This window comes from Prunus persica, chromosome G2 (assembly GCF_000346465.2).
Source record: "Prunus persica cultivar Lovell chromosome G2, Prunus_persica_NCBIv2, whole genome shotgun sequence".
NCBI classification, from domain to species: domain Eukaryota; kingdom Viridiplantae; phylum Streptophyta; class Magnoliopsida; order Rosales; family Rosaceae; genus Prunus; species Prunus persica.
Window position 1 is genome coordinate 2,431,380 of NC_034010.1, and position 25,955 is coordinate 2,457,334.

At 33.9% G+C, this 25,955-nt stretch overlaps 2 protein-coding genes across 2 annotated transcripts; both read left to right on the plus strand.

Moving 5' to 3' along the window:
- Positions 6,632–9,586, plus strand: LOC18786666 (metallothiol transferase FosB). The gene is made up of 2 exons (XM_007220069.2): positions 6,632–6,995; positions 9,189–9,586. Exons 1-2 carry the CDS (start codon positions 6,684–6,686, stop codon positions 9,447–9,449), a joined length of 573 nt encoding a protein of 190 aa, XP_007220131.2. The 5' UTR covers positions 6,632–6,683; the 3' UTR covers positions 9,450–9,586.
- On the plus strand, positions 11,700–22,085 carry LOC18786680 (protein transport protein SEC31 homolog B). The gene is made up of 22 exons (XM_020556396.1): positions 11,700–12,342; positions 13,580–13,634; positions 13,757–13,879; positions 14,487–14,583; positions 14,667–14,703; positions 14,805–14,910; positions 14,979–15,036; positions 15,873–15,970; positions 16,117–16,236; positions 16,699–16,741; positions 17,512–17,615; positions 17,691–17,818; positions 17,946–18,504; positions 18,669–18,761; positions 19,055–19,240; positions 19,316–19,529; positions 19,813–19,925; positions 20,035–20,205; positions 20,369–20,494; positions 20,581–20,863; positions 21,046–21,284; positions 21,381–22,085. The coding sequence occupies exons 1-22, from the start codon at positions 12,023–12,025 to the stop codon at positions 21,474–21,476; spliced, it is 3,369 nt and encodes a 1,122-aa protein (XP_020411985.1). The 5' UTR covers positions 11,700–12,022; the 3' UTR covers positions 21,477–22,085.

The following is a 25,955-nucleotide window of genomic DNA, read 5'->3' on the forward strand; positions in this document are numbered from 1 at the left end:
CCTCGCTCACTTTCCTTGTGTCATGATGTGAGTGGGGGTCAGATATGGTACAAACAAGCTAGAATTCAAATCTATGTTTTCGGTTCAGTTTAGAGAAATAGTTTTATAAAGCGAGATTCTTCTCATTACAAATTTGATTCAGCACAAAACCAAGTCAAGCAGAGTCAGGGTTTTTCACAAATATGAAAACCTCAACAAATTTATAGAAAGCCTTGGTCAAGCAGAACAGGTACAATAACGCAGTTCTAGCTCAGTGACCATCAATCTAGCCACTTCTGTGGCCTTCAGCAAGCCTTCCATGACTCTAAATAAATTGAAGCTTTGCCAAACTCAAATGTTGGTATCGATTTCCAGCTGAAACTCATCAGTTGAAGGTGTTGACGATCCAATCCAGCACAGACATAGCCAATCCAGCCCTGTTCAGAAGTAGCTACCCAGCCAAAAATTAAAGTCCAACGCTCTGTTGTCTTTTCTGGAGTTGGCTTTTTCTCTTTCTGAGCTTTGTATTGGGCAGTTCTGCCTAAACAATTTACTTTATTTTCATTTATTTTGGCCATAACTACCAATTTTGTACTGTGAAAAATTGTGAAGTCCTCACCAGTTTGAGGCCAGAAAAGAACTTACTTGAGAGATATTCCTCACCTAAATTCACAATTGCTTGTTTAAAAGTCAGTAACTTGGGGCGTAAGTTATCTGTTTTTTAAAAGTCTGCTAGGGTTTTGAATTGCTAGTAGTGGCACGCTCACGCACAAAAGAAAGTTGACTTGTTGATCACCAATGGTTGTCAAGCCAATGAGGAATTTTACCATACCATCACAGGATTAAAATCAAAACGAGTGAGCAGTAATAAACTATTTGAATTATAGGGTTCATAAATGTTGGTGATGGTAATGAGAAAGCAAGTTCTATTCATGTTCCTATGTTTTATTTGTGCAATAATATAAATTAAAAATATTCTAGTAGCTACCTATTAATGGAATAAGCGGGATTTTAATTTTAAAAATAAACTAAATAGGATGCCAGCTGGTGTATGATGGGTTTTTTTTCTCCAATCTTATTGTTTTGGAATTTCTTTATAATAGTAACGCTTGAAATGATGATTCTAAATTTATACATAAAAAAACTTCCTAAATTATGGAGCATGGTTGAAGTATAAATTTTATAAAAAATTCTTAAAATAAATTATTAGTTTGTTTAGTTGATATATATCTCGAATCATTTGATAGAATTTTCCAAGAAAGCTTGACGACTTCAAACAGAAGAACTACAATTTTTTTTTCTTTTTTGGAAATATATATGATGAGATCAGTACGTAAAAAGACAAAAGGATTCATGGTGAATCTTTGTCTTATCTTCGTACTGAAAAATTTTCATTGCATCCAATAACCTAAAGAGTTGAATTAAAAGAAAGAAGGAATATATTTATAAATTAATATATATTATTTGTATTCAATAATACTTGAATTTTGTGTGTATTTTTAAAAATTTTGTAAACAATACATGTATTAAATACAAAAAATACATACGTACATGTTCGATACGAATATTGTACTATTGCTTTTTAAACAAAATTTAAAAAACCGAGTATAGCCGTGCAGCTGTACTATTTCTTTTAACAAATTAGAAAAAATCGAGTATAGCAGTGCAGCTATACTATTTCTTTAATACTAAAAAAATAAAGTATAACCAAGTGACTATACTATTTCTTTGTAAAAAAAGAAAAAAGGACCCTCCTAGTGGCAAATTACAACTTAAAAGTTCGGCAACTATATATTATTTTAATCAAATTTAATTAAATATATAAATATATATTATTTATATACAATAATACTTGAATTTTGTGTGTATTATTCAAAACTTTATAAACAGTACGTGGATTAAATATGAAAAATATGTACGTACATGTTCAAAATGAGTATTGTACTATTTCTTATTAAAAACCGAGTATAGCCATGCGGCTGTACTATTTCTTATTTAAAAAAATTAGGGTAAAAATTAGGGTACTTTTCCTTTCTAAAAACACAAGAGAAAAGGACCCTTCTAGTTGCATTAGTTTATACTTTATAGACATTAATTATTCGTCAAAATTTTGGCAAATTACAACTTAAAAGTTCGGCTATTATATATTATTTTTATCAAATTTAATTAAATATGAAAAATACATATGTACATGTTCAATACTAGTATTATACTATTTCTTTTTTTTTTTAAACCGAGTATAGCCATACGGCTATACAATTTCTTATTAAAAAAAATTAGGGAAAAAGATAATATCGCTGGGCGGCTATACTATTTATTTAAAAAAAATTAGAAAAACTGATTATAGCCGGACGACTATACTAATTCTTTCAAAATAAAAAAAAATAGAAAAAAGGACCCTCCTACTTACATTAGTTTATACTTTAGAGATATTAATTATTCATCAAAATTTTGGTAAAATTACAACTTTAAAGTTTGGCCACCATATAATATTTTAATATAATTTATTTTAATATATATTATTTGTATTCAATAATACTTGAATTTTGTGTGTATTATTGAAAAATTTGTAAGATATAAGTGTATTAAATATGAAAAATACATACGTCCACGGTCAATACGAGTATTGTACTATTTCTCTGTAAAAAAAAATAAATTAAAAATGAGTATAGCCGTGTGGCGGTACTATTTTAAAAAAAAATTAGAAAAAGTTAGTATGGCCAGTCGGCTACACTATTTCTTTAAAAAAATGAGTATAGTTGTGCGGCTGTACTGTTTCTTTAATATAAAAAAAAAAAGGACCCTCCTAGTTGTATTAGTTTATACTTTATAGCAGTCCTGATCTCTTGGACTACAGGGGTCCAAGAGATTTGTGGTCACTCACCTTTGGATGTAAATTCAACGGTTCACTCACTCTTGCACTCCTTTTAAGAAACTTTTTTGAACAATTGGATTAATATCCAACGGTGGGTGATCACAATCTCTTGGACTCCTGTGGTCCAAGAGATCGGGACTGTACTTTATAGATATTAATTATTCGTGAAAATTTTGGCAAATTACAACTTAAAAGTTAGGTTCCTATATAATATTTAAATATAATTTATTTAAATATTTAAATATATATTATTTGTATTCAATAATACTTGAATTTGAGTGGATTATTAAAAATTTTGTAACCAATACGTGTATTAAATATGAAAAATACATACGTACATGTTCAAAATGAGTATTGTAATATTTATTTTTTTTAAAACTAAAAAACCGAGTATAGCCGTGCGGCTGTACTATTTCTTATTTAAAAATTAGGGAAGAACAAAGTATACCCAGGGGGCTATACTATTTCTATTGAAAAATTAGCAATAGCCCCGCGGCTATACAATTTCTCTAAAAAACAATTAAACAATAGAGTATAGCTGTGAGGGCTATACGATTTCTTTCGGAAAAATCTAGAAAAAAGGACCCTCCTACTTACATTAATTTATATTTTATAGATATTAATTATTCGTCAAAATTTTTAAAAAATTACAACTTAAAAGTTCGGCTAGTATATAATATTTAAATATTTTAATGTATATTATTTGTATTCAATAATACTTGAACCTTGTGCGTATTATTGAAATTTTTGTGAATAATATGTGTTTTAAATATGAAAAATATGCGCGTATATGTTCAATACAAGTATTGTAATCCTTTTTTTAAAAAAATTTAAAAAACAGAGTATCGCCGAAAGGCTGTGCTATTTCAAAAAATTTGGGAAAAAAAAGTATGGCCGGTCGGCTATACTATTTCTTTAAAAAAAAAATTAGAAAAAACCGAGTATAGCCGTGCGGCTGTAATATTTCTTATTAAAAAATTAGGGAAAAAGAGAGTATTCTCGGACGGCTATATTATTTCTTTTGAAAAATTAGCAAAAACCGAGTATTGCCACTCGGCTATACGATTTCTTTCAAAAAACAGAGTATGGCCGGGTGGCTATACTATTTCTTTGTAAAAAAAAAAAAAGAACAAAGGACCCTCCTAGTTGCATTAGTTTATACTTTATAGATATTAATTACAACTAAAAAGATCGGCCACTATATAATATTTTAATGTAATTTACTTAAATATTTTAATCTATATTATTTGTATTCAATAATATTTGAATTTTGTGTGTATTATTGAACATTTTGTAAAAACAAATACTATATTAAATATGATAAATACGTAAGTACATGTTCCATAAGAGCATTGTACTATTTCTTTTTAAAACATTAGGGAAACATAGAGTATACCCCGGCAGCTATACTATTTCTTTTGAAAAATTAGCAAAACTAGAGTATAGCGAAAAAAGGAGTATAGACGCCCTTCTATACTATTTCTTTCTTAAAAAACTAAAAAAAGGACCCCTCCTACTTACATTAGTTTATACTTATAGATATTAATTATTTATCAAAATATTGACAAATTACAACTTAAAAGTTTGCCCCTATATAATATTTTAAAATAATTTATTTAAATATTTAAATATATATTATTTTTCTTCAATAATACTTGAATTTTGTGTCTTATTGAAAATTTTGTAAATAATACGTGTAAATATGAAAAATATGTAAGTACATGTTCAATAGGAATATTGTACTATTATTTTTTTTTAAAGGAGTATAGCCGTGCGGCGGTACTATTTCTTATTAAAAGAATTATGAAAAAAGCCAATATAGCCGGTCGGCTATACGATTTCTTTTTAAAAAAAACAGAGTACAGCCATGCGGCTATGCTATTTCTTTCTACAAAAACTAGAAAAAAAGGACCCTCCTGCTTGCATTAGTTTGTATTTTAGAGATATTAATTATTTGTCAAAATTTTGGCAAATTACAACTTAAAAGTTCGGCTACCATATAATATTTTAATATATTTTATTTAAATATTTAAATATATATTATTTGTATTCAATAATACTTGAATTTTGTGTGTATTATTGTGAACTTTGAAAACAATGTGTATTAAATATGAAAAATATATACGTACATGTTCAATACGAGTATTGTACTATTTCTTTGTAAAAAAATTTATAAAAATGAGTATAACTGTAAGACTGTACTATTTCTTTTTTCTTTTTTTTAAAAAGAAAAACCGAGCATAGCCGATTGGCTCTACTATTTCTTTAACAAAAAAAATAAATAAAAAGCAGAGTATAGGCGAGCAACTATATTCTTTGTAAAAAATAAAAAGAAAAAAACACCCTCCTAGTTGCATTAGTTTATAATTTATAGATATTAATTATTAATCAAAATTTTGGAAAATTACAACTTAAATGTTTGGCCACTATATAATATTTTAATATATATTATTTGTATTCAATTTTGTGTGTATTATTTAAAATTCTGTGAACAATACTATATTAAATATAAAAAATACATACGTACATGTTCAATATGAGTATTGTACTACTTCTTTTTAAAAAATATAAAAAACCGAGTATAGCCATGCGGCTGTACAGTTTCTAATTAAAAAAATTAGGAAAAAAATGCGTATGGCCGGTCGGCTATACTATTTCTTTTAAAAATTAGGAAAAAAAACCTATTATAGCTGATTGGCTATACTGTTTCTTTTAAAAAACTATTAAAAACAGAGTATAGCCGTGCTCTAAAAATACAAGAAAAATGACCCTCCTAGTTGCATTAGTTTATACTTTATAGATATTAATTATTCATCAAAATTTTGGCAAATTACAACTTAAAAGTTTACCCACTATATAATATTTTAATATATATTGTTTAATAATACTTGAATTTTGTGTGTATTATTGAAAATTTTGTAAACAATAGTGTATTAAATATGAAAAATACGTAGGTATATGTTCAATATGAGTATTGTACTATTTCTTTTTAAACAAAACCGAGTTTAGCCATGCGATTGTACGATTTCTTATTAAAAAATTGGGGAAAAAGCGAATATACCGGGTGGCTATACTATTTCTTTTAAAAAATTAACAAAAACAGAGTACAGTCGAGCGGCCATACGATTTTTTAAAAAACAATTAAAACAAAGTATAGCTGTGCGGCTATACTATTTCTTTCTTTAAAAAAAAAATGAAAAAAGGACCCTCCTACTTATATTAGTTTATATTTTAGAGATATTAATTATTCATCAAAATTTTGGCAAATTAAAACTTCAAAGTTCGGCCACCATATAAAATTTATATATATATATATAAAGCAAAAAAAGAAAGAGAATGGTGAAACATTTAAAATATCAGAAAAAGCCATTGGTTAATGCAAACATTAAGAATTAAATTATTAATTAAATAGGGATAATATGCTAAATTCACACTTTTTCATATTTAATTTAAAAAATTGAAAGAAAAATCAGATAATAAATTCTATTTTTATGAAACACAATTACCCATTATTTTTTTTTCTAAAATAAATTAATATTTTAAAAAAAATTCTCCCGTACAGAAAAACTAGTATATAAATAAATAAATAAATTCAAGTTAGAGTTGCCAGTTGCAGTTGCCTGCCACCAGTCAAAACAAAACCCCAGACGTCCCCTACAGACAATCACACGTAAACCCCTTTGCATGCAGCCATTCGCCGCGTGTCGAAATTAGAGCAACTGCCATTACTGCACTACAGATTTCTGCATAACAAAATAAAACACCACCACAAAATCACAGCCGTTAGCCATAGCAGAGAAGAAAAGAACTAACAACTGAGTGAGAGAAAATGTCAAAAATGGAGAAGGGGAAGGTGGAGAAACCAAATGCGAAAGAGAGAAGCAAACACGAAGAAGAAGAACTTCCTCTAATGGCGTTGAACCACGTGTCGAGGCTGTGTAGAAATGTGGAGGAGTCGGTGGATTTCTACACCAAAGTTTTGGGGTTCGTTAAGATTGAGAGGCCGCCAGCTTTCGACTTTGATGGTGCTTGGCTGTTTAATTATGGAATTGGGATTCACTTGGTGCAGTCAGAGGATGAGGAGAGGCTTCCTGCGGATACTGATCGCTTGGATCCCGTGGACAACCACATCTCATTCCAGGTTAGTTTTATTTTATTTTAATTAATTTCTTCTTCAAATTGTTACAATATTCTATTTATTTATTGAATTCTTGCCCAAATTCCTCTTTGTCATGTTCTCTTTCCTTCCTCTAATCCAATTGTCACCTTTGGCGTGTATGTATCAAGCCATATGATCCAACTAATTTTAGAAGCATGAAATTGTTTTTTATTCTTCTTTTTTCTCGAATACAATTCGGACTATTTATTTCAATTTTTTTGTTAGCTGTCGAAATTTTCTAATCTTTCCCAACATTTTGGAGCTCATTTGATAACCATTTCATTTGACAGTTTTTAGTTTCCATTTTTAAGAAATAGAAAACAGAAAACTCGTTTGGTAACAATTTTTAGTTGAAAAAAAAAAGTGAGAACTGTTTATTAGTGATTTGGTAATTGATTTCAATTTTCAAATTTCAATTTTATGTGGAACTTGGACATTGAATTTTTTCAGGGGGTCAAATTGTGAATTTGAGATCATAGAATAAAGGTGCATGTTATAAAGAGTTTGTAGTATTTTTCTGTGAATTTTTTTGAGTTACAATGGAGGTCCTAAGGCTTGGACTAGGTATGCAATCAAACGCAACAGCTGGACGGCAAAATCCAAGTTAGAAGGTTCCAAATATTGAGTTTCGGTAATTGGAGTGCAATGCATGTGTAGTGTGTAAAATGAGAAAAGAGCGGGAAAAAAAAAACCAAACAAACGAACATAAATTGGAAAAAGACTTCCAAGTAGTTTTGAAAAATGAAAATGAAATCCGTTATCAAACATGTTTACAGTTTTCACTTTCATCTTCCTTGAAAAAATGAAAAATGAAATAGTTATCAAACAACTCCTTAGTGTGCCCCTAAACATTAAATAATAGGCAAAAAGTCACTTTTAGTTTGATTTACCACTTTTAACTTTTGAAGGGCATTTTTGGTCCAACTTGCATCCCAGCCAACCCTCACCTCCATCCTCAACAAACCAATGCCTTCGACTTTTCCTTTGAGTCGGTTGGTGGTCCTCGTCCACCTCCGTTGTCCCACTCAAATTTGCACCCGTTATACTCAAATGTGCATTCGACTTCGTTACCCGATTCGCTTCAAGGACATTTTTCAACCACTCGGACATTGATTCAATCGACGGCCAAGCCAAAGCTCTCGTGGCGTGTCTCCGAAAAGTCCCTGCTTTGTATTTCAAGGAAGACTTTTCCCTAGAAGACGGTGCCATATTTTGATTGATCTTCCCGTTCACGAACATCTCTGAATTGGGAGAAGCTCTAGCATTACTTGGACGTGGTGGAGCTTCACTTGGTGAAAGAGACCTTGCTACTCCTTTGCGTTAAAATTTTTTATGGTTGGAGGCTCGAAGCCTGAATTTGCTAATCGTGGATTGGTTATCAAGGTTGAAGCTTTAATTGGAATAATTGCTCAGCAACCAAACAATTCTTCTTCCTTCTTGGTTTTCTTATTAAGATATCTTTTTATGTTCTTGATTTTTGAAAATAGTAACTGGTTGTTTTGAGTCCACAATGAGTAATTCTCATACCTCCAATTCAGGCCCCAAGAATGAGACCCCAAAATAGGATAATGGGACAACATGGAGGACGCTTGGGTTGTGCTCTGGACGCTCTGGTCAGTTCGGAAGAGGTGCAAGATTTGACAGAAACGCCCCTCAATAGATAACAAATTAAGAATAATTTAACAGAAATTGAGATTGTCCTTGAATTGCTTCAAATTAAAACCACATGGGCAAATCACAAGGATAAAAAAAGACTTTTTGCCTAAATAATATGTTAGTTTTAATCATGTGTCGAGCGCATGATGACGCTCTTTAGGTTATTTTTTCACTTTGCTTAAAAGGAAAGAGAGAGGAAGTAAGGGAAAGAAAGAAGGTTAGAAAATATGACATAATTACCCAAAAAAATAACTCATTTAAAAAAAAATGAAATTAACAGTAGGAGTATTATAACGTTTTGTAAGTTAGATGTTAAAGTCATATTGAAAATCTAATTTATTGAAAATCTAGGGGTAATGCGGGGACACTGACAATAGTTCAGTAGAGTGCTAAAGTTTTCCTCCTTTTAAAATGAAAAAATTACTTGCCTGCGACCATATTACTATGTCAAATGTTATAATATAGGTGAGCGACATAAATTATGTTGCTTTACTAATTGATAGACTATGTTACTTGCAGTGTGAAGACATGGAAGCAATAGAGCAGAAGCTGAAGGACCTGAATATAAAGTACATTAAAAGATCAGTGGAGGATGATGAAAATAAAACAACAATTGACCAGCTCTTCTTCAATGACCCAGATGGATTCATGATTGAGATGTGCAATTGTGAGAATATCAAGCTTGTTCCTGCAGGTCCCTTGGGGAACATAAAGCTACCAGTTGATAGGCATACTCCTCCTGTTGATCTCAACCAGAATGGCAAGGATGCTAATAAATAGGTTAATGTTTGGGCTAGGCTGCCAAATGTTAGAGAGTATGTTGGGTTATCTAGGTTTGCAATTAATTATTTTTCTTAGGAGTTTTTTTTTTTTTTTTTTCAATGTAAGCTAGGCCATTGCTAAAGATTTTCTGGCAATTCTCGCGGATTGGGTGGACTCAATTTTCGCAGATGATCTTGCTAGGGTTCACAAAACCCGCCTAGTTTGTATTAATCTTGTTTAATTGTTTTTGGGGTTGGGCCCCCCTTATAAAAAATAAAAAAAAGATTTTCTGGCAATTATGTTCCCATGCGTGCATTAGAGTGGAACTTTAAAGGCTAAAGTGTCGTTTTGCTCCTTGAATTATGACGTGTTTTAAACTTACCTCCGAATTATTTTGTTTGCCGATTTATCACTTGAACTCATTAACAATAGTCAATGTTGGACTTGCTGTTAGTTTTTTGAGGATTTCATCCATATTATCATTGGGGCATGTGCTTTGAATTTTGAGGACATTTCCATCACTTTTCAATCTCACCCACGCCAATCTTCTTCACACCTAGCCACCACTCCCCATTTGGAAGACCCCACCCTCCCTTCTTCGTTGTCCTTGCAATTTCTCACTACACCCACTTCTCCCGCAAATCTTTTATGTCTTGGTTCTAGTCCCACCCTCCCTGTAGTATGAGTTTCTTCCGCAAAAGAAAAAAAAAAAAAAATCATCCACTTCATTTTATGTGTAGAGAGGTTTGTAGAAGGAGGTATTGTAAAATTAAAATTTAGAAAGATTGAACATGGGTGGGCTAGAGTTGTGTGGGGCGGGGTGTAAAAGGTGGAGGTGGTTGTGGGGTTTTCGCTGGCTGAGGAGTCGTCGGGGTTGGAGTGCGAAAATTAAATTGGTGTTGGGGTAGGAGGTGGGGGGTGGTTGCGGGTGGGAGAAGGAGAGGTGGTTGTGGGTGTTGACGATTTGTTTTCGCCAGAAGTGGGGTGATGGAAGATTTTTTATTATTTTTTATTGTTTATTTTAAACAATAACTGGAAATACAAATTCATCACTTGGAAGGACTATAATGCCCTCAACAAACAAATCACATGGCCCCCACATCACTATTTAGACAGAAATCTAACTGCAAGTCCTACATTGGCTATTTTAAATTAGTAGAAGGACTAAATCGGTAGCCAAAATAATTCAAGAGGTAAGTTCAAATTGCCTAATAGTTCAGGGGCAAAACAGCTAAAAATTATTATTTTGAAGTTCTATTAGAGTAGTTAAGTGCAAATAGGTTAAGTGCAAATAGAACTTCAAGGGCAAGCTTGATCTCAAAAGATTCTTATTACAGTGTGGTTTTTTGATTTCTTATCCTACAACTAATTTAACTTTAGATTTTATTTATTTGCAACAAATGCAATCCTCAATGCCTAAGGGTTTGTAGCTCGAATGGTTAAAAGCAGCATCTGAATCTATGTTCAAATCGTCCTTCCCCTAATTGTGTCAAAAAACAAGATAGTCTTCAATCCGAGTCGAGTCTCAAAATTAGCAAATGTAGTCCTTAATGCTAGTTGAGTCTAGAAATCATGGTCCAAGGCCGAAGGCCCACATCCCTCATAAGTTTATCACATACCCCATCCATGTTAAGCCCTAAATATAGTTGCTATACGTTGGACTTTTGGACATAATCACACCAGAAATGAGAACCATACACGAAATAAGAAAATTGCAGGATACAAAATAAACAAATTAATTTAAAATTTTCATTAATTTAATTTTTATTTCTTTAACGTTCTTAAAAATTATTTTATTGTTAATTTTAAGAAATTTGCAAAGGGGAAAACTTATTTGTGAAAGAATAATGTTTAGAGCAAATTCTAGGGTGTAGAATGAACCCCTCAAAGAAATAACATATCTTGATGTTGGCCCAATGGCTTCTATCAACTTAGCCTTTAGGAGACCCTTGGTCCAGAATTTAAAAACACAACAAAAAAAGAGAATACAAAGTTTCCAAGAAATAACACGTGGCGACATCTCATTGGTTTGCCACACTAAAAACAGAGTAATTTATTTGATCATCCTCTACAACCGCATGTACACCTCCCTCACCTCCTAAACCACGCTCCTCCCAATTGTACAAAAAACACTCCTCACTCTTTCCAAACGCGGCGAATCACAACGTACAACCGTCAACAGCACAAAATACAAAACCAGGCTCACTGGACCCGACCGCAGAGGATTGAGAAACCCAAACCCGCTACACTACCATCTCGTAACGCCAACGATTGCCAAATATCAAACACAAAAACACACGCTCGCACTCTCCCTCACAATTCAGAGAGAGAGAAGCCACAACAACACAGAAGAAAGAAGCCAGTGTCATCTTTCACTTTCGTTCTCGTATAAAAAATTCACACACAGATCACATTCAAAACCAAACCCTAAATTCGAAAAGGGAAACACAGACGAGAATAAAATTCTTCCAATTCCCAATAAAATCCCCAAATTCTCTCAGATCCGGTGCCCCTTTCTCTCTCAAATCCCCCAATTCTTCCGTTTCAGATAAAGATTGAGTTGGGGTTGGGGTCAATTCAATTTTCGAGCTATGGCGTGTATAAAAGGGGTGAATCGATCGGCATCGGTGGCGCTTGCGCCCGACGCGCCGTACATGGCGGCGGGGACGATGGCGGGAGCAGTGGATCTGTCGTTCAGCTCCTCCGCCAACATTGAGATCTTTAAGCTTGATTTTCAGTCCGACGATCGTGATCTCCCTGTAGTGGGTGAGTCCACGAGCTCTGAGAAATTCAACAGGTTGTCGTGGGCCAGGCCTACTGGATCGGGGTCTCAGGAGTTCGGGCTAGGGCTCATTGCTGGTGGACTTGTCGATGGGACTATTGATATCTGGAACCCACAAACTCTGATCCGGTAATTCCCTTTGAATTTGGCGTTTCTTTTTGCTTCGGATTGGAATTGAATTGAATTGAATTACGTTTGTGGACGGTCGGGTTTTCTTGGATGTTCGGAAAATGCGGGGAAGTCGATAATTTGTAAATTCTATAGTTTATGGGTGTTTGACTCTGATCTGAGTAATAGTCTGATTGGGGTGACGGGAAATTGGGGTTAAAGAGACTGGAAATTGCGGTTTACTGTTGTATGGTGATTGAATCTCATTTGGATTTGCTCTTTTTATCCAGTTTATTATTATTATTGGAGTGAAATGATAGTTTCGGCTAATGGGAATCCAAATGTAGATAAATGTGAATTGGGATTTTCATGATTTCTATGAAGGGTAACTTTTGCAGAGTTGATTTCTATAAATAAGGTGGAAGGAAATAAAGGGTATATGAGAGTCATGGTTTCTGACTTCTGAGAAACCAACGGATTACATTAATTGTACGTTATGATACTCTGTTCGAATTCGCTTTAGGTAAAATTCGGTTCCCTGTTTACTGTTGACAGTATGCTTGGCTTCTAGGGAGGTTTAGTACACTTGAAATAACCAAATCGAGGTGCTGGTTAAATACTTCGCTTTGATTATTTTCTTGATAAAATAAGTGAAAATTTTAAGGTCTTGGCGACAAATTGTTTGCCATTAAGATAGATCCGGAATAATGTCACGTGTCTCCTCCACTGATGATAAATCAATCAATATTTCTTTGAAGTTGGTGGTTTCTTCAAGGTTTTTCAAGATTCTAGAAGGAAGTAGTTTCTAAGATAATATTGGTGAAGCAAACAGATCCTTATGGATAAGAACCAAAAGCCAAATGATTTTATGCATATTTCTTTTATAATTTCATTTATTCATTCATGCAAATTATTGTAGAGCAGCCCTTGAATTTTAATAGGATGTGCATGGAAGTGATTAATATGGGATATAAATATGATAATTGCTTGGGCATAGATAGCATAGATCATGCTTTTGAGTATTTTCAGTTCTTTTATTTATTCGCATGAAGTCTTTAGCAGTGTATACTTACTTGAATAATTTATTATTTGACTCAAAACTCCTGTTACTTTTAGTTGTTTTTTGAATATCACACATAAGAAAATATTAATGGTTATTTCTGCCACCTAGTTTTGTGAAACATTTTCTTTTATATTTGAGAAAGTATTTTTGGTTTTCTTTGGAAAGGCCTTAGTTTTTATTATTTCTTATCCTTAGTCCTGAGGCAGGTGTAAGTGCTTCAGTTGGGCATCTCACAAGACATAAAGGGCCTGTAAGTTTTCTTCTTTTTCAGCATGCATGTCTTTTTGCTGGTTCTTTCAATGCTTGGAATCTGATGATTGGGTAGGATATTTTCTCAAACTCTAAAGTTTTAGTTTTGTTATTTAATTCCAGGTTCTTGGTCTTGAATTTAATGCAATTGCACCAAATTTACTTGCATCTGGGGCTGATGATGGTGAAATTTGCATATGGGACTTGGCCAATCCTGCAGAGCCATCTCATTTTCCACCTCTCAAGGTTTGTGGTTATTAGTTGTTTTAAGTTAATCGGAAGTAGATTGCATACGTTTCCTACTAGTCTGTGTTGTATGGTTTATCCTCAATTTTTGTTGTAATTAATTCTCTTTGGTCATTCAGTTTTTTAGTTCATCTGGGCTTTAGAACCTTTAGTTTAATTGCCATACTTCACTTTTACAGTCTACATGAAATGCAGTTATACATACTTTTAACTACCACTTTTGACTTTTGACTTGTACACATGTATGTACATTTAATATATCTGTGATTTGGTAGAAAAAAGTAATGAAAATACTAGTTTTTACAATTTAGATGACAAAGAATGAGAAGCAAGTTGGATGTAGAATGCAATATACAATCATAATAAGCAAAGAGAAGTGGACAATTGGAAAGGATGCTAGTCCTTTTCTTCAAATTATTCTCATAACTTATGGAGGCATATCTCTATTGTGACTGCATTCCTCAGGTTATAACAGAAGTCTGTAATTAGACCCCTCTTTCTGTCCATCTCTGCTTGAAATGACTTTTTCTTTCGGATTTTCTCTAGTCATGAATATATTAAATCTAGATGGACTTCATCTGATCCAAATTGTGAGATCTTTATGCAGGGTAGTGGTTCTGCTGCCCAGGGTGAGGTTTCATTTTTATCTTGGAATAGCAAGGTCCAACATATATTAGCATCCACTTCATATAATGGTTCAACTGGTGAGGAATATTCTTTACTCGTGAAGTTATCTTTCTCGACTCATTTTATCTAATTTGAGACTTCAATATTTTATATTTTTCAGTGATTTGGGACCTAAAAAAGCAAAAGCCAGTGATAAGGTACTTTGTTTGTTTTCTACTGTGAACTAGTATTTTAAAATCTCAATGGTTATCTGGAATGCCCACTTCCATTACCTAACTTGACCTCCTTTGACTGGCAGTTTTACAGATTCAGTTAGAAGACGGTGCTCTGTTTTGCAGTGGAATCCTGATATTGCCACTCAGCTTGTTGTTGCATCAGATGAAGATGGTTCACCTGCTCTGAGGGTAATAACTTTGCAGATGATATTTGATTTCTTTTGTGGTCAAATGTGTTAACTTCTCAGTTCATGCAGCTCTGGGATATGCGTAATGTAATGTCACCAGTTAAAGAGTTTGTGGGGCACACAAAAGGTAACACCACAGGCAAAATGATTTATCTATACCAGTTATTCATGATTATTTCTTTCTTTTATTTTGGCAGTAGTTCATGTTTTAAGGATGTTATAATTTATTTTTACAGGATTCATGTCATATAATTGGAATTTCTGTTTTACTCTGGTTTAATAAACCATTTTTTAAACCCTAGTGCTAATTTTCATTGTTGTTGAAGTTTGAATTACTTGACGTAGGAACAGATATCAGAGGTGAGCTGTTAAAATCATTCTATGCAACTTTTTGAGATATTCAGCCCTTTCCGTTGGGGTTTGGAATTAAAGTGCATTAAAAAATGAAAAGACAAATGAGGCTATTATGATCCTGGAAGGAATTGAGGGCTTGTCAGATTCAATTCATTTATTGAAGCCTCAATATGCTAGTCTACTTGAATTATCTTTTCCAATTGTCATAGTACATAGATTGCCCCATTTTGGTTATTGTTGGTCATTTTATTTTTTTTTGTGAAAGTGGGGGCGGGAGAAAGCACCAAGATCTTCAGAGTGCAACTGAGATACCACCTATATGTGTAAATATACTTGCTTAGTGGCTTTTTTGGTTACAGCTTAGAGAATTTGTTAAATGATGCAATTAAAAGAATTATGGGGGATGCAATTTCATGTGTGTGTATTTTTATAGCTTTTGTTTCTATTTCTGCTTTTAGGAATTTTTGTGTCCAATGCATGATGTTTGTAGTTGAACATGCACTCAGTTTGCAGTGATTATTATTGTTGGATACTTTTTCGCTGATATTATTACAATTGGAAGTTAATTGTAAACTCTTATGATTATTTGACATCCACATCTTACCCCAGGTGTAATTGCAATGTCTTGGTGTCCCAATGACAGTTCTTATCTGCTTACATGTGCCAAGGATAATCGAACTATTTGCTGGGACACAGTTTCTGCAGAGGTATGGTCCTTAGCTGTTCTTCAATGAGGCCAATAATTTTTGTACTGCACCTTGTCTACACTTTATTTTTCCCTCTCCTGTTGGGTTCAGTTTAATTTTCACTACCATTTTCTGACTGATGTTTTTTTTATTCTAAATTGGTCCAGATTGTCTGTGAAGTGCCAGGAGGCACCAACTGGAATTTTGATGTACATTGGTATCCAAAAGTACCTGGAGTGATATCGGCATCTTCATTTGATGGAAAAATTGGAATTTACAATATTGAGGTATGCTTGGATTCTTATCATATACCTGAAATATTTTACCTTATGAGTACTGCGGGACGTCATGGAATGTAGATTACTAAATTCCAAGTGTGAAATGTTGAACAATATTTAGTGAATGGTTAATGCTACAGCCAATTGTCTTGATCGTGGGATATCATTGAGAAATAGGAATCCATGTTATCAAAAGATTTCCTGTGATTATTTCTAGTATTGAATTAATGATTGATGGTTATTGCATATGTGCAACAAGATTTTATGGTTAACAACTGTTACTGCATTATCACTCCGAAAATCAAAATTTGTTTGAAGCACTAGGTGCATGCACTCCTGTTATTTTACAATTTGTTTTAAGTATATTGGAGGTATAATCTGCACAAATATGCATGTGTGCGTGCCTGTATCTATGCTATGCAATGTACTTAATCATGTTTAAATCTCTTTTTTTTTTTTTTTCTTTTACAGGGTTGCAGTAGATATGGAGTTGGGGATAGTGATTTTGGTGGCGGTAATGCACAATTAGGAACCATTGCATTGACAAGTTATTTATTTATTTTTGCCACTAACAACAGTATTTTGTTTCATTTTATTTTTTAAATCAAACACTAACAACAGTACTTGATTAGTTGTTTTTTGCCCGCAATCACTTTTTCGTGCAGCAATAATTAATATTGATTCTTTGATGTTTGGGGTCAGAATAGGTTTTCTTTGTACAAATAGGAGAATCGTTAGTTTTTGAAATAGTTAAGAATAGAGGCGTTGTGTTTAGGTTAGAGATTTTCTCCTTCCTCCACTCAGATATCTTTTTGCTTGGGGTCAGCCTTTGTACCTTTTTTTAATTTAATTTAATTTAATTTATTAATTTTTGTTACAGTTTTTTCTAGATGGTAGGTTAAGTCGGAAAATGAATGCAGAAGGGGTGTGTTTGAAAACCCTTCCTGGTTTTTTATAGATTGCATCATTGTATTAGCTCTAGGTTTCTGAAAACCCTTCCTTCAAGTTGTAAGAATTTGAATGGAATCATTATCTAAGGTATATAATTCTTTTGAATGACTTAGAAGATAAAAAATTTAGTTGTTATTCCAATAAACCAATAATAACTTGTACTACTTTCGATTCTTCCCTTCTTTTCTTTGGAGGGTGTGGGAGTTTTCCTACTTTTCCTCTATCTGACTTTCATTAATTGCCAATTTGGGAATATTTCATATAAATAAAAATTGCTAATTTTGGAGAGATGCGCGTTATTGGAAAATTTCATGTTTTATCCTCTCTATGCAGGACCTCTGAGAGCTCCGAAATGGTATAAGCGGCCAGTTGGTGCATCTTTTGGCTTTGGAGGCAAAATTGTGTCCTTTCAGCATGGTTCATCTGGTGTTTCGGAGGTATGCTTTATTGGCATGCTGCCTATGTCTTCTGTTATGATGCATTTTATAATTCATTTTCCTTCTTTTATCCAGGTTTATGTACACAGCTTGGTTACTGAGCATAGTTTGGTGAATCGCTCATCTGAATTTGAAGCTGCAATACAAAATGGGGAGAAGTCTTTACTTCGGGCTTTATGTGAGAAGAAATCACAGGAGTCTGAGTATGTTATTTACGACAAGAAACAGTTTTTTTATAAGCTTCGAGAGAGTTAACATCTCTTGAAACTGATTCTATTTTATCCTGGTTAACATTCTCTTTTGCTTCTGTTTGGATGATTTTTTTGACAGATCTGAGGATGACCAGGAAACATGGGGCTTATTAAGGGTTATGCTTGAAGATGATGGGACTGCAAGGACAAAGCTGATCACTCATCTTGGGTTCAGTATACCCGAGGAAACAAACGAAAGTGTTCCAGATGATCTATCACAGGAAGTCAATGTGCTTGGGCTTGAGGATACTACATCTGATAAAGTGGGCCTGGGGAGTGATAAGGAAACCACCATCTTTCCTACTGATAATGGAGAAGATTTCTTTAACAATCTTCCTAGCCCAAAAGCTGATACTCCTGTGTCAACCTCTGGTGACAAATTTTCTGAGGGGGATACAGTTCCTGTTGCAAATGAAATGCAGCAAGAGCCTGATGGACTGGAGGAGAGTGCTGACCCATCATTTGATGAATCTGTTCAACATGCTTTAGTTGTCGGAGATTATAAGGGCGCTGTTGCAAAATGCATTTCAGCAAATAAAATGGCTGATGCTCTAGTTATTGCTCATGCTGGTGGTGCTTCGTTGTGGGAGAGCACACGGGATCAATACCTTAAAATGAGCCATTCACCTTACCTTAAGGTTTGTAAAGTCCACTTGTTTCCAGTGAAGCACTTATTGTTTCATATTTGATAATATATGAATTGGATGAAAAGATGTTAATGATTGATTATAATATGTCTTATGATTTTGCCATAATTATGTTGAAATTGAAGGGTTGTAACCTGGCTCATTCTTACTTTCAGATTGTTTCTGCGATGGTGAGCAATGATCTGTTGAGCCTTGTTAATACCAGACCCCTAAAATTCTGGAAAGAAACACTTGCTCTTCTCTGTAGTGTAAGTTTCCCAACTCCTGGAATCAAAATAAGGCCATGACACTCTTTCATTGATTACATTTTTTTTGTTAAATTGATTCTCATAAATTGTGCATTATAAATGGCGGAGTTGAAGTTGCAAAACATTTACAACATTTGTACCGTAGTAGTGTGTTTGGTTATTTTACACATTAATCATCGTAAACTGTGCTCTTAATATCTGTATCATGAGACAAATATCATGAGCAAGTTTAACTTTGAAACTGCTGTATCTTTTAATTGATTTTTGTGATCCTTTCTTGCATGAATCAACAGTTTGCATCAAGAGATGAATGGACTGTGCTTTGTGATACACTTGCTTCCAAACTTATAGTTGCTGGCAATACCCTGGCGGCAACTATTTGCTATATATGTGCGGGGAATATTGATAAAACCGTCGAGATTTGGTCGAGGTGTTTGACTACCGAGCATGAGGGAAGATCATACGTCGACCTGCTTCAGGTAATCTTTTCAAGGTGGATTTGAATCATGTTCCTCTTGGCCACGAGGTTAACAAAGTCTTGTTATTTTGTTTAGGAATTAATGGAGAAGACGATTGTCCTTGCCCTGGCTTCTGGGCAAAAGCGATTTAGTGCTTCTTTGTGCAAACTTGTTGAGAAATACGCAGAAATTTTAGCTAGTCAAGGTCTTTTAACAACAGCAATGGAGTACCTAAAACTCTTGGGTTCTGATGAATTGTCACCTGAACTGGTTATCTTAAGGGATCGTATTGCTCTTTCTACAGAACCTGGTATGTGCTGTTCGAAAAGTTAGTGATGTGGTGTTTTAATATTGTGTTTTTTTTTTTATGCTGGAAATTGCAATATTTCCTCAAAACTTTTGTTGACATGATCAGCAGCCATCGATTTTGACTAACGGTAGCGGCAATTATTCTTATCACAGGTGGACAAAAGTGTTATTGTTTCAATATGCATAAAACTTGGTGGTTAAATCTCTTAAAATGCAAAATCCCGTTACTTGTTACCCGCATTATTTATTTACACTCCATGTTATTTGTTGCGTTATTGCTGCAGAGAATGTTTCCAAGAATGCAGCATATGGAAACCAACCTGCAGCAAGTGGGCCTGTATATGGCGCTGATCAATCTAATTTTGGTGTGGTTGGGGCCTCTTCTCCATATTATCAGGTGTTCATAAAGTTACTTTTCACAGTGATTTTATTTTCTTATGATTTGTTGTTTGTTGCCAAATCTGCTCTCTCAATGTGGATTAATTTTTTGCTCTTAAAATGGTTAGGAAACAGTGCCATCACAGTTGCAACCAGGTGTCCCCGGAAGTCAATATGGAGAAAGTTATCAGGAACCTGTTAATTCCCCGTACGGAAGAGGATATGGTGCTCCTGCCCCATATCAGGCAGCATCCCAGCCCCATATGTTTCTTCCTTCCCAGGCACCTCAGGTTCCACAGGTACTTTTTTGTGTGAGGGTCTCTTTGTATCAAGAGTTATTAATTTGGTTGTAAAAAGATAAGCATTTGTTCAGTTTTTGTTATTAAGAAGTCACTGGTCACTTCCTACATTTAATGTATATGGATCTGGTTCATTTGACTTTTGCATGGTGTTTGCTTGTAGGAGAAATTTTCTGTGCCTCCTGTTTCCTCTCAGCCTGCAGTGAGGCCTTTCATTCCTTCAACTCCTCCTGTGCTGAAAAATGTGGAGCAATATCAGCAGCCAACGTTGGGTTCTCAGTTGTATCCTGTCAGTAGATCTGCATTTGATGTGAAATTATGTATCAGAAACGTTTTTGCATGACTGTTATCCTAAGGTTTTCCTTGGTGTTTCAGGGAACCACCATCCCTTCTTTCCAACCTATGCAACCGGGGCCTGGTTCAGCTGCTCCTCTGACATCACAAGTGGCTCCAGTTCCTGGAAATAAGCCACATGTTGTAGCTCCCTCCCCTCCACCAAGGGGATTTATGCCAGTTACTAATTCGGGAGTTGTTCAAGGGCCTCATCCGGGTTCACTGCAGCCACCTAGTCCTACTCACCAAGCTCCTGCTCGAGCTTCCATGGCTGCAGCAGCGCCACCACCCACCATACAGACAGTTGATACATCCAATGTTCCTGGTAATTGTAGTTTTCATTTATGTTGTTAAAGTTTTCTACTTCTCTCCAGCATTCCCTTGCTCCTTCCCTCTGTTTATTTACTGTGAAAGTTTTCTTTTTGGTGGCTGTTCTTTTTTCCACATTGAATTTACAACCTGTGGTTGTGTAACAATCTTGTTTTATTTGTGGATAATGCACTACAGCCCAACAAAAATCCGTTATCACAACATTAACAAGACTTTTCAATGAGACATCTGAAGCGTTGGGAGGTTCTCGTGCAAATCCTGGCAAGAAGCGTGAAATAGAAGACAATTCGAGGAAGATAGGTGCATTATTTGCCAAACTCAACAGTGGGGACATATCTAGAAATGCTGCTGATAAGCTTGTTCAGCTATGCCAGGCATTGGATAATGGTGATTTCGGTACTGCCCTGCAAATCCAGGTACATTTTTGGAAACTTTAGGCTCCTAATGTATTTTGGCACACCATGAATGGCTGAGCTTTACTATTGGTTTCTTTTGTTTATGCCTGCTATCAGGTGCTTCTTACCACTAGTGAATGGGATGAGTGCAACTTCTGGCTTGCAACCCTTAAGCGGATGATCAAGACAAGGCAAAATGTGAGACTAAGCTAAGAAGGCTGAGATTCCCAAGAGTCTGATTGTTTGGTTCCGGAATTTTTTCATTCTGGTTATGCTTGGCACACGGGACCGTTTGTTTTTATGCATACAAGAAGGGCATCTCAAGGTTTTGGCTCAAGGGTTTTGACTAGCTGTCAATTAACTTTGGAAGAAAATTAGTTGGTTTGAAAGCAGTTAGTGAAATAGTCTTTGCACATTAATGGACTTCTTGTTGACTTTCCATTTTATTTTTGTAGTACTTAGAGATAGCATTGATTTTTTTTAATTTTTTTTTTGTTTTATATAAATTCATAGAATGTTTACCGAGCTGCTTCAAGCTCTCTGGTGATCTGGTATCATTTTTGCCATGGGCATGAAATTGTACCACCTTTGTGTTTTCATTGTATGAACACAAAATTAGACTGATGACTTCAGTTTTGTCGAAAATGATTGACCGACTGTATCAGGTTTTTTTTATTTATTTTTGGGTCCGAAAGTTGTGTATCAGTTTATAAAGAAACCTTTTGCTGTGAATTGTGGTTGCCCAAATGATTTATAATGGGTTAGGCCTGTTATTCATAGCAGTGGAATTGTAATATATTGTCATGTTTTCTTCCGCGATTATTTTGTGGTTTCAAATTACCATATGCTTTATAAATTCGAAAAGAAAATTGTGTTTGTGATCACTTTCACAAGGCCAAAGTCAAAGAAAAAGAGATGCACGTTTAGTAAGTAATTGTTTTGTTTGATCTCTGTTATATTCTATTTTCACGTGAAAAATTTAGAGTAAATGATAAAAAGGACCCTTTTCCAGCCTTGAAGGGTATGTTTACGTATCAGTAATAGGTATGTGAGGAAAGAGAATGATTTCCATTCTTGACTTCCCTGCGTTTATTTGAAATCAGTAATAAAAAAAATAAATGGGTCTTACCTCAAAATCCGTAATCACATCCCCTCAAAACTAGATATCACATCAACTAAGAGGGGGGTTGTCAATATAATTCCCATTCTTGTTTTCTCTTATTAACTTCCAAAAATACCCTTATCACTTGACCTTAATTCCAAAACACCCCAAAATCTTATTAAAAAAAAAAAAAAAAAACTCATGCCAAGAAGAAGTTCAAAAGCGCTCCAAGGTGTTATTGGAGTTTATTTTTTCGTTTGAAATTGGCTCTGAACAAAGGTGTTATTAACATTATCAGTGAACTGGGACATTATTGTTCATCTTGTTCAGCATATAAATTCCTCATGTTTACACTGCCTTACTAGTTTGGTCTCCTTAGCCAATTTGAAAATTATACATGTGCTGTGGTGAAAATGTGCAGGGCATTTTAGTAATAAAATTAATTTGTATTCTGATTCATGAAAATTAGTAAACAATAACAATGGGAATCAACCACATTCCTTTGCTAATTCCACATGTTTAGTAAACAGCTTAATGAGAATAATTCTTTCCATACCGATTCAATACTTCCTCAATTCCTAAATTCTTTGATTCCTTACTTTCTCCATTACTGATACGTAAATATGCCCGAAATGTTTGATTGATTCAGCCATATTCATCCAATGGCGGATACTGCCTATGTACTTAGTAAATAGGTTTACCCAAGAAAATTTACGCGGCGTATACTTGCTAAAATCTCATATTTCTTTTTGAATTGAAGTGAATCTACAAGACAACCCGTAACATAAGAATCTGTGAATGTAATTTGGCAATTGGGATTTCGGTGATTTATGGAATAGTATTATTGAATACCAATTGATTTTTTGTTGTATACAAGGCATGCGCTATTCAAGATGTTCAAGACTCTGATTTTGGATTGTCGTACAACTTCCATTCTATGGAGCTCTTTCTTGTAGCAGTTTGTAAGGGTATATTGAGTTTATTTGCTTTGTATGCACTTTTGTTTTGCGGTATGGCTCTGCTTCTCCTTATTTGAGTGTAATCTTTTGGATTGCTCTCCATTAATGAAAGTTCTTATTGACCCCAAAAAAAAAAAAAAAAAAGTAACTAACAAGGCATGAGAGCTGCAGGGAGCTGAGTTTTTGCAGACAAAGTGGTCAGGGTGATTCTGTTTTTTGTTCTTTTGAATATTTGCTTTTTAAATTAAAAGGGTAGAATTGGAATTTCCTGTTAAGTTTGTATGAATTGGGGTGTCTAAAAATATTTTATGGGTGTTTTTAGAAATATCTGCAAAAAAAAGTTTAACGGAAATGGATGGAGGTAGCAAATTCACGCCAAAATTGAAGTTCGGGTGTCATATTTCAAATAAGACATTTTGCTCCAATAAAAGTAGTGCACTTTTAGCCCTTCCAAAATATGGTTGAATGAATGATGTGTTGAATTGCTACGGGCAGTCCAAGAATGCACATATCCCATAGAATACATCATCTTCATTTTCTATCAAGATTTTGTTTTTAAAAATTTCACTTACAACAGAATTTTAAGCTAACTTCTATCAATGTCATTTGGTTGGTTTGTGAAGATTTGACGTTTTTCCCCATCTTGGTAGAAGAACAATCCGTGATGATGATATCCCTTTACCTCTCCAAAAGTAGCATTTCTTCTCATGATTTTGTTTTCTAAGAAGAAAAAAGAACAAAATTGTAATAATCACTAGGCCCATGTAATCATTTTATAATTTTCTTTTTACACATTGAATTCATGGATATATTTTTGTTTGAACACATGGAGAAATTAACTAATAAGACATCCTAGTGAATTTTACATCGATTGTAAAATTTATAAATCCAAGTTTTTGGAAATTAATCAAATGGTCTTGTTAATGTCAAAAGATTGTCACACGTTAAGTTACCAGATCAAGTCCGTTTTATAACCATTTCGGTTTTCAAGTTTAAAAAAAAAAAAAGAGAGAACAAATAACTCTTTTAATTATTTTTCAACTAAGAAAACTGATTATTGTTTTAATTTTCCTTTTTATTCAAATATCAGAATTTCAAACGAGAGGCCGAGAGGCACATGCAATAGAAAAAAAAAAGTGAGCTGTAAAGCCTTGACATATGGAAAGGAATATAGTTGCTTCTACTTGATGCTAAGAGCTAAAGACACAATTCCTCTTCTAGATCTTTTTGATTTTTTTTGAAACCATGTTTTTTTATTTTTTGAGTTAGAATCCTTCCTAGGGGTCTTGAATTTGTCTGTAACTGTCTTTTTATTCATTCCAAATAGGAAACAAACAATAGCTATGCCACAACTAGAGTCTACAGAATTCAAAATTGTGATTAATAAAGAGAATGTTTGGCTGCAGCAATAAGTTAACTTGGTGTCTGTGCAGTTGTTGGTGCAGTCCTTTTCTTGAACAGCAGAGTGCTCCCGGAAAATGCGTCAATCAAGGATCAAGGTTTGAATTAGTTTATATTAAGCCTTAGATGAAAGGGTTGCGAGTCCGTTTTGAACAATACTTTTTATTTTCAGTTTTATTAATGGGGATCGGAGTTTTGAACTTGAAACTTCTTTTTAATATTTGAAAGAGAAATACCATTAAACTAAAAGTTAGTTAGTACTTTATTTGAAAGAAAATAGATTGTATAGAATGATCGTAGTTAAACCAATAATATATGAGTAATGCTAAAGGATAATATTTTGGACCATCTTAGGCGACATTATATGACAAGTGATGAGTTTATGACGATAATAATTAATGTAACAAGTGGACTCCCATTTCAACATAATATCGCTAGCTAGCTAATGTAATCGAAAAATGTGTTATGCATATGAAAAATGCTTAAAACCCCAATTTTTTGTCCCAACCTACGTGACATTTGATAAGCATATCATCTCATATTTATAAAACTGAACGTGACAGATTGTCATACAATTATTAGACCGCATTTTACATAAGTAGGATTTAGGTGTTTAATAAATTTGGTAAATGTAACTTGATACTGTTTCATATGATTAAGGAAACGAAGGGGAGGAAAAGTGAAAAGAAAAGATGCTTTGTGGTTAAAGATCACAGATGAGATTTACCTGACCAATCTAGTCCATTTTCATGATGGAGAAACAAAGCAACAGTGCGATACTGTAAGAGAGAGTCAAACAAGAATTCAAAGTGATGATCTAAGTTCAAACTTCCAATATATTCCTAATAAAAGATAATTTTGCATTGTCGACCTAATTTCAAACCCATCTAGAAGCCACTAATTGACTAATAAGCTGTTTCAATACATGATCATGAATATAAGCAGAGGTAACTTACTCGATGAAAATATGATCTCTTATTAGAAGAGTGAACTCGTCGATTTAACGGATATAAATACGTTCGATTTAATGAATATAAACACGTTCTGATGTGATACGTATTTGTATAAATAAAAAATCCAACTTCATCATGGTTTGGGTGTTTACTTTAGGTCAAAGATTAAGAAAAGTTTGGAAACTAGTGATTGGAAATGTTAATGATTTAGTTAGTTTGAGATTGCAATGATGTGTGGAACAAATCAATGGAATGATGGAAATTTTAAAACTGCAAG